Consider the following 15,367-nt stretch of genomic DNA (forward strand, 5'->3'; position numbering starts at 1 on the left):
ATCTTGTCTAGGACAACTTTACCCACTACAGCAAACATCAAGTTATATGAAAAGGACTCAAGTGGATCGTATATATATATATGATCATGCATTATAGAAAAAGTTAGAAAATGGCTATTATTATCAGCTTCCACTAGCTGCATATTTAAGGCAATTCCATCTTAATGGTAGGCAAAAAGAGAGCTGATAGTGCAAATTTGGTTATGAAAATCAATCTGGGGGTGCCAAAGGCCAGTGAAAAGAGAGAAAAATCTCCTTTGTGCTTCATGTATATGTCCAATACCCCATTAATTAATTACATCTCACTAGGAAAAGTCTTCCAGAAAAGCAATGAAAAGTTGGTAATTTGTGTTTTTTATTTGGATGAATAAGTCATTTTCCATTAAGCAATGAGAAGTTCAATACACAAAAAAATTCTAATTCATTTCTAACCACCTATTCAACACCATTACAATTCAAAAAGTTACAGCACACTAGTCACCTGCCCAAAAGAGGGGAATTCTCCACACAAAACAAAAAATCCTATTCAACTCAAAACCCTTCTTTGAAAAAAAAAATAGAAATTGTACACAATTAGGGAGTGATGAACTATGTATACAAGGCAATCCTTTGACAATTTAAAATGGTCTTCTAGAATTGCCTTATTAAAAAATTAATCAAACGAAAGAAATCAATCGTTGATATCAATTTAAGCTGAAACTCAACAAAGCTTTTTCCCTAGCCATTCATTAATCAGAAATGTTATTTAGTATATTGTTATACGGCTGTGATCACGTGTCAGTAAAAGTCAACTTTTGACTTTTTTTTTTTTTTTTTTTACAAGACTTTGTTAATTCAAAAGCTGATTTACACTGTCACGCACGTCATCTTAATTATATGATAGTCGTATAACAGTCTGTTAAATAGCATTACTCTGCATTCATTAGTTAGAAGCTTTAACTTAATTTAGAAGTTGCTTCTTCAACCAGTTGTACTGAGGGAGGATTGGAGAGATACTCTTTCAACCGTCCCATTTCATGGGCTACATCCAGCATGCTTGGTCTAGTTGAAGGACTGTACTGTGTGCACATGAGGCCAAGCTCAATCATTTCCAGAATAACATCTCTCCATATTTTGCTGTAATGCGTTGGCATGGCAGATGGGGAGCACCTATCTAGTGCTTCTTCAACAATGGGCTCCAGCTTATATGGGTAATGGCTCTTAACCAATTCATGCAAGCTTGAAGCTTCATGGATAAGGAGATCTGTCGGCCGCCTTCCTGTCACAATTTCTAACAAAAGCACTCCAAAGCTATACACATCTCCTTCAGTGGAAGCACGCTTACCCAACCCGTACTCTGCATAATTTGATGAGAGAAAGCACAGTGAGTATTATTGTAAAAACTTAAAAAGGTTTTCATGATATGGGCATGCAGGCATGAACTTTTCATGATTGTCATTGACTTTTCTGGGTATGGCAAATTGGTCCCAAAGAAATGTAGTGTGTTCTAATCATTACTAGCATTTTGAACAAATCATGTTGTAGTATAGTGAGTAATCTGCTCGCCTAATTCACAATACTATCTTAACCCGTAAAACTTGTGGTGGAATCCGAGTTCCTAAAAATTTGTTATCCGAATTGTTAGCAATATTTCAGACAGCAAATATATATGAGAGAGCTTCTTTGGAGCCATCGGTCCCAACAAGTAGGTGGACTGTTGAAGACCTGCTTAGATAGGCGGGCTCTATAAAGACTCTTTCACATTTGCTGTCTGAATTGATAGCAACCACTTAAGGATGGATGGTTGAGTTTTATCTTACTACCACTTAAGTATGGATGGTTGAGGTTTTACCAAGGATGACCAACTCACTAGTCAGTCTTGACCAATCCTTTGATGTGCTGAATTAAGCAACATCAGTTTGCATATTAGGGAAAGAATTGAAAGTGTTAAAATATTAATGAAAATAATTATTTTTTATCAGATTAAAATTTTAATATAATTGATAATTTAATATGGTATCAGAATAAAAATTATGATCGAGATCGATCAAATTTTGTCTCTGTCATTCACCTTTCATTTCAAAAAGAAAAAAAAAAAAACTTACCAGGAGCTATGTAGCCGACAGACCCGCATAACAAGCCTTCTTTTGAGCTGAAGGTCATTGTATCCATTGCAGAAACACTCTGATTATCACTCCCTTTTACAAGCCTTGAAATTCCAAAATCAGTGACCAAAGCTGTCATGTCATCATCAAGAAGAATATTACTTGGTTTAAGATCACAGTGTATAACCTTCACTGGAGAATGATGGTGCAAATATGCCACCCCTTCAGCAACATCACTGCAGATGCTCACCAACTGAACCAAATCCAATCCATTTCTCAATCCATGGCTTGGATACAGATGCCTCTCCAGGCTCCCGTTTGCCATCAGTGGAAGAACAAGAGCCTTAAACTCCGGCCTACTGCAAATTGTGATGATCCTTATCAAATTCCTGTGCCTTGTCCTCTTTAGGACTTGGCATTCTCTCTTGAAGCTCCTGGAAATTTCCCCGGCAGACGACTTCGCATCCAATACCTTTACTGCAATTCTTGTGTTATCTTGAAGAACTCCCTTATAAACATGTCCAAATTGCCCTGTAATTAACAAAATATAAATTAAATGATTAAATGATTAAATTCATTGTTTTCTATCAGCCTAAACTTTTAGAATAAGTTGTGATTTAACAAGTAATTAACCTGAACCGATGAGGCTTGAAGCACTGAAACCGCCGGTGGCTTCAAGAAGTTGTCTATATGAGACTCTTGGGTAATTGAGCTCTTTCCTTTGATCTTGTTCTTCATCTTTCAAATCCTCCCCTCCATTGAAAACTGCCAATTGCCTCCTTCGAATCTTTGACCTGAGTACAAGACGGTAACCAAATATGCAAAAAATGGGTGTTGCAGTTGCAAATAATGACAAGAGGATTGACAGAATAAGCAAGTGATGAGAATGCCTTTTCCTGCATTTTGGCATGCCCTTTATTGAGCCACAGAGGCCATAATTTCCCAGAAAAGAGTCCATGGTGATTGATGCAAATGCCCCCTTGTTAGATACATTTCCAGAGAATTTGTTGAAAGACAAGTTCAGGTGCTTCAAAGTGGGAGACACCTGCAGAGATTGTGGTATCTCTCCAATCAATTGGTTTGAAGATAGATCAAGCTCTCGAAGATAAGGCAACTGCCCTACAGAAAATGGAAGAGTGCCTTCCAAGGAATTATGTGAAAGGTTGAGGTTCTCCAGTGCAATGCAGCTTTTAAGCTGTGGAGGGATTGTGCCAGAGACATTGTTAGAGGATAAATCTATTGCAAGCACCATATCCATTTTGCTTAGCTCCAATGGTAAATGCCCATATAAGTGATTGCTAGACAAATTCAAGTACAGCTTCAAGCTCCTCAACCCTGCAACTTCACTAGGAATAACCCCAGAAATCTTATTGTGAGAAAGGTCTAGAATTTCTAAGTTTACACATTTGCCTAAACTTGGTGGAATTGTTCCTGAGAGCTGGTTCCCATAAAGCAAGAGCCTTCTTAGCTGGGGAAGGTTTGCAAAACTATCCGGAATCGAACCTGAAAGATTATTTCGCGACAAATCTAGAAGACCTAGATGTAGAATGTCACCAAGAGCAGAAGGAATCTCACCAGAGAGTGAATTGTTTGACAAGTAAACCCTCTCTAGCATTCCCATCCTGCATAGTTTTTGAGGGATTGATCCATTAATCAAGTTACTAGACAAGTTCAAGAGGTTAAGATTGACAAGGTTGGAAATGTGAGGAGGAATGGAGCCGTAGATAAGATTCTCATCTAGATGAAGCTGCACAAGATTGGTAGAAAGATCACCAATAATGTAAGGAAGCTCTCCACCAAGATTGTTTCCAGCCAATTCGAGTTCTTGAAGGTCAGATGAATTTGCTAAGGAAGAAAAGAAAGGTTCAAGGTTGGTATTCCCATCATGGCTAACAAAGTCATTATAAGACAAAGCAAGTATTTGTAATCTTGGCATTTCACCAACAATTTCTGATGGTAACTCCCCGCTTAACATATTGGATGCCAAGTCAAGCCATTCAAGATGAGTTGAGTTGGAAAGGGCTCGGGGAACCCTTCCCACAATTTTGTTTGACCAAAGTAAAAGAAATCTCAACTTTGTAAGCACACATTCATTGTTTAAGGGGATTTGGCTGCTCAAAGAATTGTTAGAAAGGTCTATATACTCCAAGGAAAAAGACCCATTGCAGAAAATTGATTCCGGGATTTCGCCATCAAGCCGGTTACTTCCCAGATCAAGATATATAATGTTCTGCAGAAATCCCAACTCGTAGGGAATTTTCCCTTCAAGAAGGTTCCATGATAAGCTAAGTTGTCTTAGATGAGAGAGAGAGCCTAACTCTTTTGGAATGTGACCATGAAAGAAGTTTCCTGACAAATCAAGAACCGTCAAGGAAGAAAGATTGGCTAAAGCAGGGGAAATGGTGCCTCTAAGAAATGTTGCATTGAGAATAAGCTCTGTGACTCTTTCACTTGCACTGTTGCACTTCACACCTGACCAGTTGCAGATATGAAAATCCGAGGAGTTTTTCCAATTCTCAAACACCCCTCCCGGGTCAGAAACGACACCTTTCATGAAAGAAAGCAATGATGCTCTGTCATTCATAAGCAGAACATGAGCATTTTCTTCTCCATGGACTCCAAACAAAACAATAACCAAACAAAGAAAACTGAACATGGAAAACTTGCAGAAACCCATTGTTGTACTGAAAAGTACAATGGGAATTAAACAAACAGAAAAAAACAAAAAAAAAAAAAAGAAGAAAGAAATTCAGAGAGAGATTGAGGGGGGAGGGAGAGAGTTGATGATATGACACAAAAGAAATGCGACAACATGCGGGCTTAAGAAGTGAACAGCTTGATCCGAGGAATTAAGTGCATGTCATGCTACAATCTTCGTGCCTAACTACCGTTGAAGGAACGGACGTACGTTTGGCGCCTGTGAAACTTGACTTTGAAAGCCGCCAATGGGTGTGGAACACGTAAGCAACGTTAAGATCCGGGCAGCACTGGTGCTTGACATGTCAGCACCGGCCGGCCTAACCCTTTCTTATCACATTTGTTTGTTCATTTCTCTGTTGTTGATCTTTTGCTGTTTAGTGGATGATGTGCTGTTAAAGAGGATAAATTTAGGTTATAGGCACGCTTAGGGGCGGATGACGTGGCGGCTTCGTGTGTACTGGTCTTGGTACACTTGTCGGCTGAGTTCTGTGTTCATACTCTTATATATATATATATATTGGGCTTTCAGAAATGAATAGCACACATGCAACTAACCTTATAAAAAGGGACTTATTTTATATAAACCACAAGGACTATTTTAGTATTTTTCCTAATTAATTATTACCTTACGTGAGATTTAAGCCATGCACAAGTTTGTGGAAAAATTGATATGGAAGATTGCAAGATTAGGGAGACCTCCTGTTATTTTTTTTTTTGAAGGTAACTTTTACGGTAATTTTGTTTATAAAAAAAAAAAAAAAAAAAAAAAAGGTCTCGAGTAACTCTTTTATGAGTAATGTTACGCATATTTCAGACACACTTCTTTATATTTGGCTTTTAAAATTATGATAAAAATGTAATAAATATTCATCCCAAATTTAATAACCGTTTTAAAAACCACATATAAGGGTAGAAAAGTGGAATTAAAATCCTCTTTAGTTCATTTGAACAGTTAGTTATATTAGAGCATCTTCAAGAGAATAGGCAAATCCTTCATAATAGTCAAACTGTTATTAGCCTTTTTTCCTATCCAGCAAAGTAGTTATTTTGCAGTTTTTCCTTTTAGTATGAATAATAAATAGGTTGATTAGCCGATTCACACTATAAACTTTGTTTATTATTATTTTTGTCTCCATTTCTTCCTTTTACTCTCTCTCTCTCTTCTTTTTTTCACACTCTTTTCCACACAAAATAATATTTAAAGAAAATAGATAGTAGAATAGAGAATATGTTAGAGTGTGTATGAAAAAATGAGCAGGTAAAGTAAAAAATTGTACTTTTTCAATAACTATTTTGCTTACTTTTGCTGGAGATGTTCTTATAGGAGTATTTTTATCCCCTTAAAAAGTGAAATGACAAAAATACTCATTAAATATAACTAATTGGATACTCTCCAGTTTATTTGAACTGGAGAGGATCCAGTTCATAAAAGTGAGTGAAAAAAAAAAAAGTGAAAATATGTATAGCATTACTCCTATTATGGACCAAGATCCTCTCTAATTAAAAAAATTGGAGAGAAATCTGTTAGTTATAACATAAGAGTAAAACGGTAATTTTATTTGGACTGTTTTACCCTCATGTTATAACTAGCAGATATCTCTCCAATTTTTTTCAACGGGAGAGAATCCTAGTTCTCCTTATACCGGCGGTTGGTGGAAAGCCAAACTCAACTCATAAATGTAAATTAAAAACATAATTTAGATTAGACTAATGAGAATAAGAAAACTTATTTGGTGGGCTTTCACTACAGGAAAGCTGTTATTAAATAAAAGCCTGTTATTGTTTGGTGAGACTTTTTTTTTTTGTGGCTTTTCACGAATACTTTTGCTTTTAAAAATTAGAAGTCATATAACAGTTTAACACGTTTTGCCGTAATTTTTTTTTTTAATTGCTTGTGTGAAATGGTTTTTGCATTAAGAAACAAGTCCTGAAGCTACCCAAGTGTTGACATTGAATTAGGATCCTCATTCCTCAAGCACGGGCCAATAGTTTATTGCTAAACTAATATTATAATAGTTTATGTAGAAAAATCAAATTTAGTCATATGTTGACTTTAGCCTTTTAAGTTTTCAATTTCGACAATTAGGTCTTTACGTTTTCATATGGTTTTAAATAGGTTACATATTTAATTTACCGTCCAATTAATTAACGACATACCATGTCAGACAAATCAATTAATGTCACTTAGCTCTCGTTTGACATATCACGTGTTAATTGTATATGCCAACGAGACATAACTATACTCCTAAAAAAAAAAAAGGTAGCAGGCCAACTTTGTTACATGATACGTACAATTGGCACATGAAATGTCGGCTATAGCCACGTGTCATTAATTGATTGGTTTGATGTGGTGTAATACCATTAATTGATTAGATAATAAGTTTTGACGAAATGACCTATTTGAAATCGGAGAAAAACTTAATAACCTAATTTTCGAAGTTGAAAACCTAAGGATTAAATTAAAACAGTATGAAATTAAAAACCTATGGACTAAATTTGATTTAAACATGCTAATAAGTATGAGGTTAAAGAAGCATCATCCAAACAATATACCTTGACGGGTTTATCTTATAGCAATGGAGTTACGTTTTTTCTTAACATCGTTCTATAATGATAATATTTTTTCCATAAATCTAACCAAAAGAATAATCTCTCTCTCTCTCTCTCTCTCTCTCTCAAGTAGGGATTGGTATCTAAGGACTTACCAAAAAGGCCGAAGGACAGGGCATGTGAGGGCCCAATGTCTGGCCCAAAGGCCCAAAACTGTTAAACCGGGCTAGGCCTAGAGAAACAAACCCATACAATGATAATACTTTTAGCGAAATATCTTTCTTCTTCTTTTTTTATTTTTTTTTATTTTTTTATTTTTTTTAATAATAAATTTTACATATATACTTGCATTTCCATACTTTTAAATGTACACTTCTTAATGTAACACTAAAAATTACCATTATATTCAAAATTAAAATAATGATAATTTAAAATCTAATACTAATTTTAGTATCACATTAGCAAATACGCATTTGAGAGTAATTTTTGACGATTAATTCTACACATACTCCATACTTTTTTGCACTCATTTTTCACGCTCTTTGTAGTGGATTTTAAACTACCATTAATGTAAGAATAATCAGTGATTTCGCTCCTTAGTGAAGATTTAATATCATCATTGAAAGTAAGTTGATTACTTACTTTCCCACTGTGATTTGCATATTCTGATTCTAAATCTAATGAGAGGTCCTCTTGGGCATGTTCTGAAATCTTGCATTTGATGGGCCTCTTATTTTTTATTTGATTTGGAACATCACGCTGATTTGACATGGATATAATAAACATACGTGAAAAGTAGTATACTCCGAAAGAAAAGGCTTAAAATAAAACTAAACCCATGGTTTGAACTTAATTAGATTCAATGTAGGACTTAAATCTTTTTTATATTCATACATATATACTTAACAATTTTTCTCTCACCAGCATAGACGCTTATTAATCTTATGGGTCGTCTCTATGATCACTTGTGTAGGCTATGTGGACTTTATTCCCTACACCGGCCGTAAAAAACCTCCCACTATTCATGTATGAGCATCATCCCGGCTCCAATTACAAAATAGACTATTATTATATATCCACTATACCGAAATATATACTCCATTCTCTTGTGGATTATGTTAGTTTTATATATGTATCATGTCTAGGGGTGTCAATGCGGGCGGTTTTTAACCGCCCGCTAACCGTATTAACCACTATAACACCTAGCGGTTATTGGGTTTACCGCTAACCGCCTTTTATATAATATATTTTTATAATTATGATTACAAAAATATTTATACATATAACATAATCACTTGGATCATTAAATCACAATTTTTTTAAAAAATAATTAAATCACAATTTGAGTATTAATATATTATCACTATAATTTATATGATTATATCACATAATCAATTGATCATTAAATCATTTGATTATATAATAACAAATTATACATATATAATATGACATAACTCATAAGTATATCAATTCATACTAATACAACAATTAAATATTTAGAAACTTATTTTCAATGTATGTTATAAACTTATAAGTCTATAAGTCCATATAAGTCTACATATGCATATGAATAATATAAATGTATAATATCAACACTTAATCATATGATTCAATGACAATTCAAATATTTTATTCAAGACTTCAAGTGAATCATATTATTAATGTACAATGATGATATGATTCGTATAATATCAAATTAAGTAATTGACATTGGATTAAACAATTACCAATGTGTTACTTATAGACACAATTTAAGTATTAATGTATTATCATTATAATTTTAGTAATTTATATATTATCACTATAATTGATATGATTATATCACATGATGAATTGATCATTAAATCATATGATTATATAATAATAAACAATACATATATAATATGATATAACTCATAAGTCATAAGTCTACAAGTTAATCATATGATTCATGTACAATGATAATCACAATTGATTCAATTGAATTAAACAATATATTACTTATAACTACAATTTAATTAAAGCATTATTGCACTAAAAATACAAACAAACAAAAAAACGAGGAAAAAAAAAAGCCCAAAAACGTCTAAAAAACCCAAAAAAAAGAAGCCCAAAAAGGCCTAAAAAAAGTCCAAAAACATCCAAAAAGCCTAATTTTGAAAAAGTGGTTAGGGGCGATTATCTATTTCACTAACCACTAACCCGCAGTTAACCGCTAACCGTTAACCGCTAGGCGGTTAGCGATTGCGGTTAGTAAAATCTACTAACCGCTTTGACACTCCTAAAATTCATGTCATCATTGGCTTTTATACCATTGGGCTATCGTTGAAAAATTTTCTAATGATACTATAATGTGTGAATTCAAACATAATTTAGATTAGACTAATGACAATAAAAAATAAATTAATTAAAAAAAAAAACTTATTTACTAGAGGAAAGCTGTTTATTAAATAAGTGTTTTATTGTTTGTTGACTTCTTTTTTATTTTTCTGGCTTCCCACGAATACTTTTGTTTTTAAAAATAGAAGTCATATTAACACGTTTTGCTACAACTTTTTTTTAGTATTTATTAGTATTGCTTGTGTGAAATACTTATTATTTATTATTTTTTGCATGAAGAAACAACTCTTGAAGCGACCCAATTCTGAATTTTCTAACGAGGCATCTAAGCACAAAGCACTTACCAAAAAGGCCGAAAAAGGCCGAATAACAGGATAAGTGAGGGCCCAATGTGAAGCTCAAAGGCCCAAAAACTGTTAAACCCGGGTAGGCCGAAAGAAAGAAACACATGGGATCAGTTCTACCGAAAGGCCCTTCTTTTATTGCTTCCGTCACAATTTTTTTTTTTTTTTTTTTGGGGGGGGGGGGGGTTATTAGGGGTGGGCAGATTAATCATTTATCGTCTATCGATTGCGACCGATCCAACATTAATTGCCTACCGCTAAAAGTCGGTCGATAATCAGTTAAAAATTTTTATACCGACGTCGGTTCGGTTCGGTTAATCGGTACAAATATTTTTTTGTCGATTAACCGATAAGTAACCGATAATAAATATTTTTTCAGTAGAACATATTAGTTGGTGGATTCTATGACCAATTTATTAGTAGAACATATGTATGGTGGACTCTTATTGTGTTAATTAATATACCCATTTAAAATATATTTGATTCAATAAGATATTTGAGTCCCAAAAAATAATTTGGGCTCCCAAAACAATTGATTTTTTGCCCAATTAAAAAAGCTCACGGTTAAGTGATTAACCTAAGCGAATTTAACCTAAACTTTCGAAATAAATCCTTATCGAAATGTAATAAAAAAAAAAAAAAATAGACAGAAAGATGGTTAGAGTGAAATACATGTAAAAGCTTCAAGTTTTCAATTGGAACGAAAGGCTCAAGATGCGAAGAAAGGAGCCGAGCGATCTCTCCGACCCGCAGAGTGTTCTTGTTTATCATCAGCAATAACTTTACCACCAGGATTCTCGGTGAAGGCGTCGTCGACGCCATCCATAGAAACACCGAGAAGGTGTTCACATTTGAGCACCAACAACTGTGGTCTCGGGACTCCACCGAGATGTTGTCATGTAATGCCGTTTCGGCCACCGTTCAATTCCTCCCCGAGACGGTCCGAACACTAGGGGTCGATATATCGGATTGCCTTGTGCATCATTATCGGTTCAGCCTGGACCGGCCGGTTCGGCCAAGGATTGTGATCGTCGTTGAAGTATCTCGGAGCAGAAGCGTGGAGTATTGTTCGCGAGAGGAGAGTCTAGGGATGGAGTGGATGAATTTGTTTCCTCCTTTGGTTTGCTATCAGAATGTGGAGGCGGAACCGCTGTACATCGGCGATCTACCCAATAATGAGCCGTCATTGTCCTATACGGAAGAGATTAATGGCTTCGTGGATGCTCTGACGTAGTTTCTCTGTGTAAAGAAGATCTTCCCCACCAAACCCATTAACTTTGATGATCCCGTAGGCTATGTCAAAGTGCCAGTTAAGTTTGCCTTGGAGACATTTGATCAAACAGTTGGTGGATATTGCGCTATTTGTCTCCAACTTTTGTCGTCGCCCGGCGAGACAGTGGAGCTAGCCAGGACGCCTTGCGCTCATATTTTCCACATGCACTGCATCACCCAGTGGTTTACCAACAATCCTTCTTGCCCCATGTATCGGTTGGAACTGCTGTTTTTTAGCTAGCCAACTAGCCATATTAATGTTAATTCATAAATACATAAATAAATACATTGATTGTATTTTTTTAAACACAATTAATCGGATTTGAACTAGCAACTCATCAAATGATAAATCTGTTTACAAGTCCTCTCAAGAACAAATTCAACAGGCCAAGAAGATCAAGTGTGTTGAACGTATAGTAGTACTTGTAATTGAAAATGTAATAATTGTAGTCAATTTGAGTTGAATCACATTATAGTGTATAAAATTTTAAGGATGAGAATGGGCATTAGGGGTGTTCAAGCGAGTCGATTATAACCGCTCTGCTACCGTTAACCGCATAACCGCTTTGGTAGGCGGTTATTAAAAAATGATAACCACCTAGGGCGGTTAGCGGTTTTAGGGGTAGGAAAAATAACCACCTATATATATATATATATATATAACATCAAAATAATGCTATCTTGGTGTTTTTCTCCGAAACATTTTGGAGGAAAACAAACGCTCACTCAATCATGACTCAACCTTATTTATACACATTAGGGTTTCATGATATTCTCTCAGTCTCAGACTCTCTTACAACTCAAGTCTCACGCGGCGCCGTCCCTTTCTCTCGTTGCCATCCCTCTCTCTTGGACTCTCTGTATCTCCTCTCTCTCATCGTCTCTCTCTCTTTGTCTCATAGTCTCACATTCTGAATGGCTGCTAATCACAATCGGGTGAGTTTTTGTCTATTTATTTTGTAGTTTATGGGCTGCCTACTTATAGTTGCTAAGAAAGTAAAGGAAAAACTCACAGATTATTGCAATTATTTTGCATCTTCTTGATTTATGCAGATTGTTAATTGTTATACTCATTTTTTTTGTTAATCTTCTTTTTGTTAGTTGTTATATGCATCTTGTATTTTACCACTTAAAGCACCTAAAAAAGTCCAAAAGCCCATATAAAAAAGAGGTGATAAAATTGCCGATTATTGATTTTAGTAACTGTTAACCGTCGGTTATAAAATAGCCGCTAACCGCCTAGGCGGAATGGTTATTAAAATTTCATAACGGCTTTAGGTGGTTGCGGTTAGCGGTTTTAGCCAATAACTGCTAACTGCAATCACTTGTACAACCCTAACGGGCATGAATCCCCAATTCAGGTAATGCAAACAAGGGCATGACCCTTAAAATGCCTTTTAACACTACCTGAACCCCTAACTGGCACTAACCACGACCATCAATAGTCGGTTGAGAGGGGGACAACATTCTCAAAAAAAGAAAAGGTGGCAAGCACAAAGCATTCTTCATCACAGGGATAAACCAAACATTGTCAGGGAGACAACTAGCCACAAAATACACCAAGAAACAGAAAAAAAGAAAAATAAATAAGCCAAAAAAAAAAAAAATCCACAGAGCAGTAGCACGCTTGGAGCGCGAGGTGGAGGATGGCATTCTAAGGAGCTATTCGAAGGGTGAGATCCACGCTCCAACACGTAGATGTTTGATGGAGAGATGGTTGGTGGCGGCAGAGGCGGATGGTGCTAATTAGGGATGTTCAAACAGTAACCGTAACCGCAACCGACTAGTCGGTTATTGGTTATTTTATAACCGATAGTTATCAGTTATTCAATCCAATAACCAATCGGTTATACCCGCTTTTTTTATTATTAAAAAGGGCTTTTGGGTTTTTTAAATGTTTTGGGTCTTTAATTTACTATTTTTGGTCTTATTTTAAGGGCTTTGGGCCAAAAAGTTCCAAAATAAATGAAAAAAAAAAATGGCCCAATAAATTGTAGCCGAAAAACATTGCCAAAATCCATTAATCCAAATTCAAATGAAAAAATTAAAAAGACAAAAAAGTCAACAAGTTTGGATATTACAAAAATGAAAAAATGAAAAAAAAAAAAAAAAAAAACATGGCCCAATAAATTGTAGCCCAAAAACATAGCCAAAATCCATTAATCCAAATTCAAATGAAAAAAATTAAAAAGACAAAAAAGTCAACAAGTCTGGATATTACAAAATCTGGAATATATATATATATATATAGTCGGTTAGCGGTTATTGGTTATCGGTTATAATCGGTCATTGGTTGGAGGGCCGGTCATAACCCACCTGGATGAACAGTGCTAATGAACACGATGGAGTAGAGGATGTCATGTTAGGTTTGGTGGAAGAAAGTAGATTGAGCTTTCGAAAATTTTGATTTAAAAATCTTGACAGATTTGGCGATGGCATGGTGGAAAATGTGAATGGCATGGTCGAAAGGGTTTGGCACTACTATTTGAGGAAGAACACCAAAAGAGGAGGAGAATGAAGGAAGGAAATATGAGAAATCATCCCTCCTCCCTTAGACCGCACCAATGACAATAGGGATGTCGTGAGTGCACTTGTGAGTGTTGAGTATCACATTGAGAAAATATAAAAGAAAAAAGTACTTAATATACCTAAGTGGACCTTAACCCATTAGCTTAGGTTTTTGGGCTAGAGTTGTGTTCAACTATATATATTAATGTACTTTTGGTAAAAATTCCATAACCTCTTTATCTTCAAACAAGTGGTATAAGAGCTATAGTTAGCTTCCTGGAATGGGTATTTGGATGCGTTGGGTTTGAAGTTGTGTCTGCAACCGCAATTCTTGCTGCGAGACACTCTTAGAAATGTAAAAAGACTCACAAGCGGGGGGGAGTTTGGTCAATGTGAAGAGACTCACAAGTGAGGTGGAGATTGTTATGAGTGCACTTGTGAATGTTGAGTCTCACATTGAGAAAATATAAAAGAAATGAGTACTTAATAGTTAATAATACCTAAGTAGACTTTAGCCCATTAGCTTAAATTTTTGGGCTAGAATTGTGTTCAATTATGTATATTAATATACTCTTGGTAAAAACTTCGTAATCCCTTAATCTCCCAACATAGAAGCTTAAAAAAAAAAAAAAAAAAATAAAAAAAAAAAAAGACTTTACTCTTGAGAGAAGGTGGAGCCCGTCTCTCTAAGTGAGAGGCTCAAGAAACAAAAGACACTGTAACTTCTTTCGATCCAAGACTGAATTCTATAGCTTCTTTTTTCTTTTTTCTTTTTTTATTATTTTTTTTAATTGAAGCAATTACTCCCAAACTACTATAAAATTACAATGTAAACCCTTTGTACCAAAAATATCCTTATAAAAAAAAATTAGAAAAAAATACAAATTAAAGACCAAAAAAACATTAAAAAAGGTTACCCACAACAGCAGTTTCTTTTATTATTATTATTATTATTATTATTATTTTTCCTTTCCAAATGTATAAGAGTACTTGTGGTACAAAATGAGTACATTCTAATTTTTTGGTAATTTGAAAAAAAATTTCTTCAATTAAACGTTTGTGACATTACAAATTACCTGATAGTTCAAGAGGCTATGTGTACTTTCTCTCTCTTTTAATTCCATTGTTATCTGGCTCTAGTTTGTTGTGTTCCTCTCAGAGGGGAGAGAGACACCTCTTAGAACCAAGTCAGCCAATTGCAACTCCAATTGATATAGTGATTATGTTTGATAATGGTAAAATAGGTAAAATAAGTTTGCAAATTTTATACTTTTAATTCATCTATAATTCAACAAAGCCCCCAATCGAGTTTATTTTAACGATATTATATATGTTTTATTATAATGTGATATTACACGTTACAATTGGTAAAGTGTTACTTAATTCTTTTAACCTATGTTGTGCTATGTGGCACTTATTTTGATTGCCAAATAAATTTGTAAAAAATTGTAATAAAAGCTATGGTAAACCAAATATTTTCTTTGAATTACACATTACTCAAGTATATATGTCTACACACATGATTCCTTATCATTAAAATAAAAAATAAAATAAAAAATCAAAGTTTTTAAGGCCAAAAAGAAAAATATT

At 34.7% G+C, this 15,367-nt stretch overlaps 1 protein-coding gene across 1 annotated transcript; it reads right to left on the reverse strand.

The window, feature by feature from the left end:
* Positions 1 to 762: 762 nt before the first annotated feature.
* On the reverse strand, positions 763 to 4,761 carry LOC132185917 (Leucine-rich receptor-like protein kinase family protein). Its single transcript, XM_059599729.2, has 3 exons — positions 2,718 to 4,761; positions 2,085 to 2,615; positions 763 to 1,336 (listed from the first exon to the last, which is right to left on the reverse strand). Exons 1-3 carry the CDS (start codon positions 4,759 to 4,761, stop codon positions 936 to 938), a joined length of 2,976 nt encoding a protein of 991 aa, XP_059455712.2. The 3' UTR covers positions 763 to 935.
* Between the last annotated feature and the right edge of the window lie 10,606 nt (positions 4,762 to 15,367).

The sequence above is a fragment of the Corylus avellana genome, chromosome 7, assembly GCF_965113065.1.
Source record: "Corylus avellana chromosome 7, dhCorAvel1.hap1.2, whole genome shotgun sequence".
Taxonomy (NCBI): Eukaryota; Viridiplantae; Streptophyta; class Magnoliopsida; order Fagales; family Betulaceae; genus Corylus; species Corylus avellana.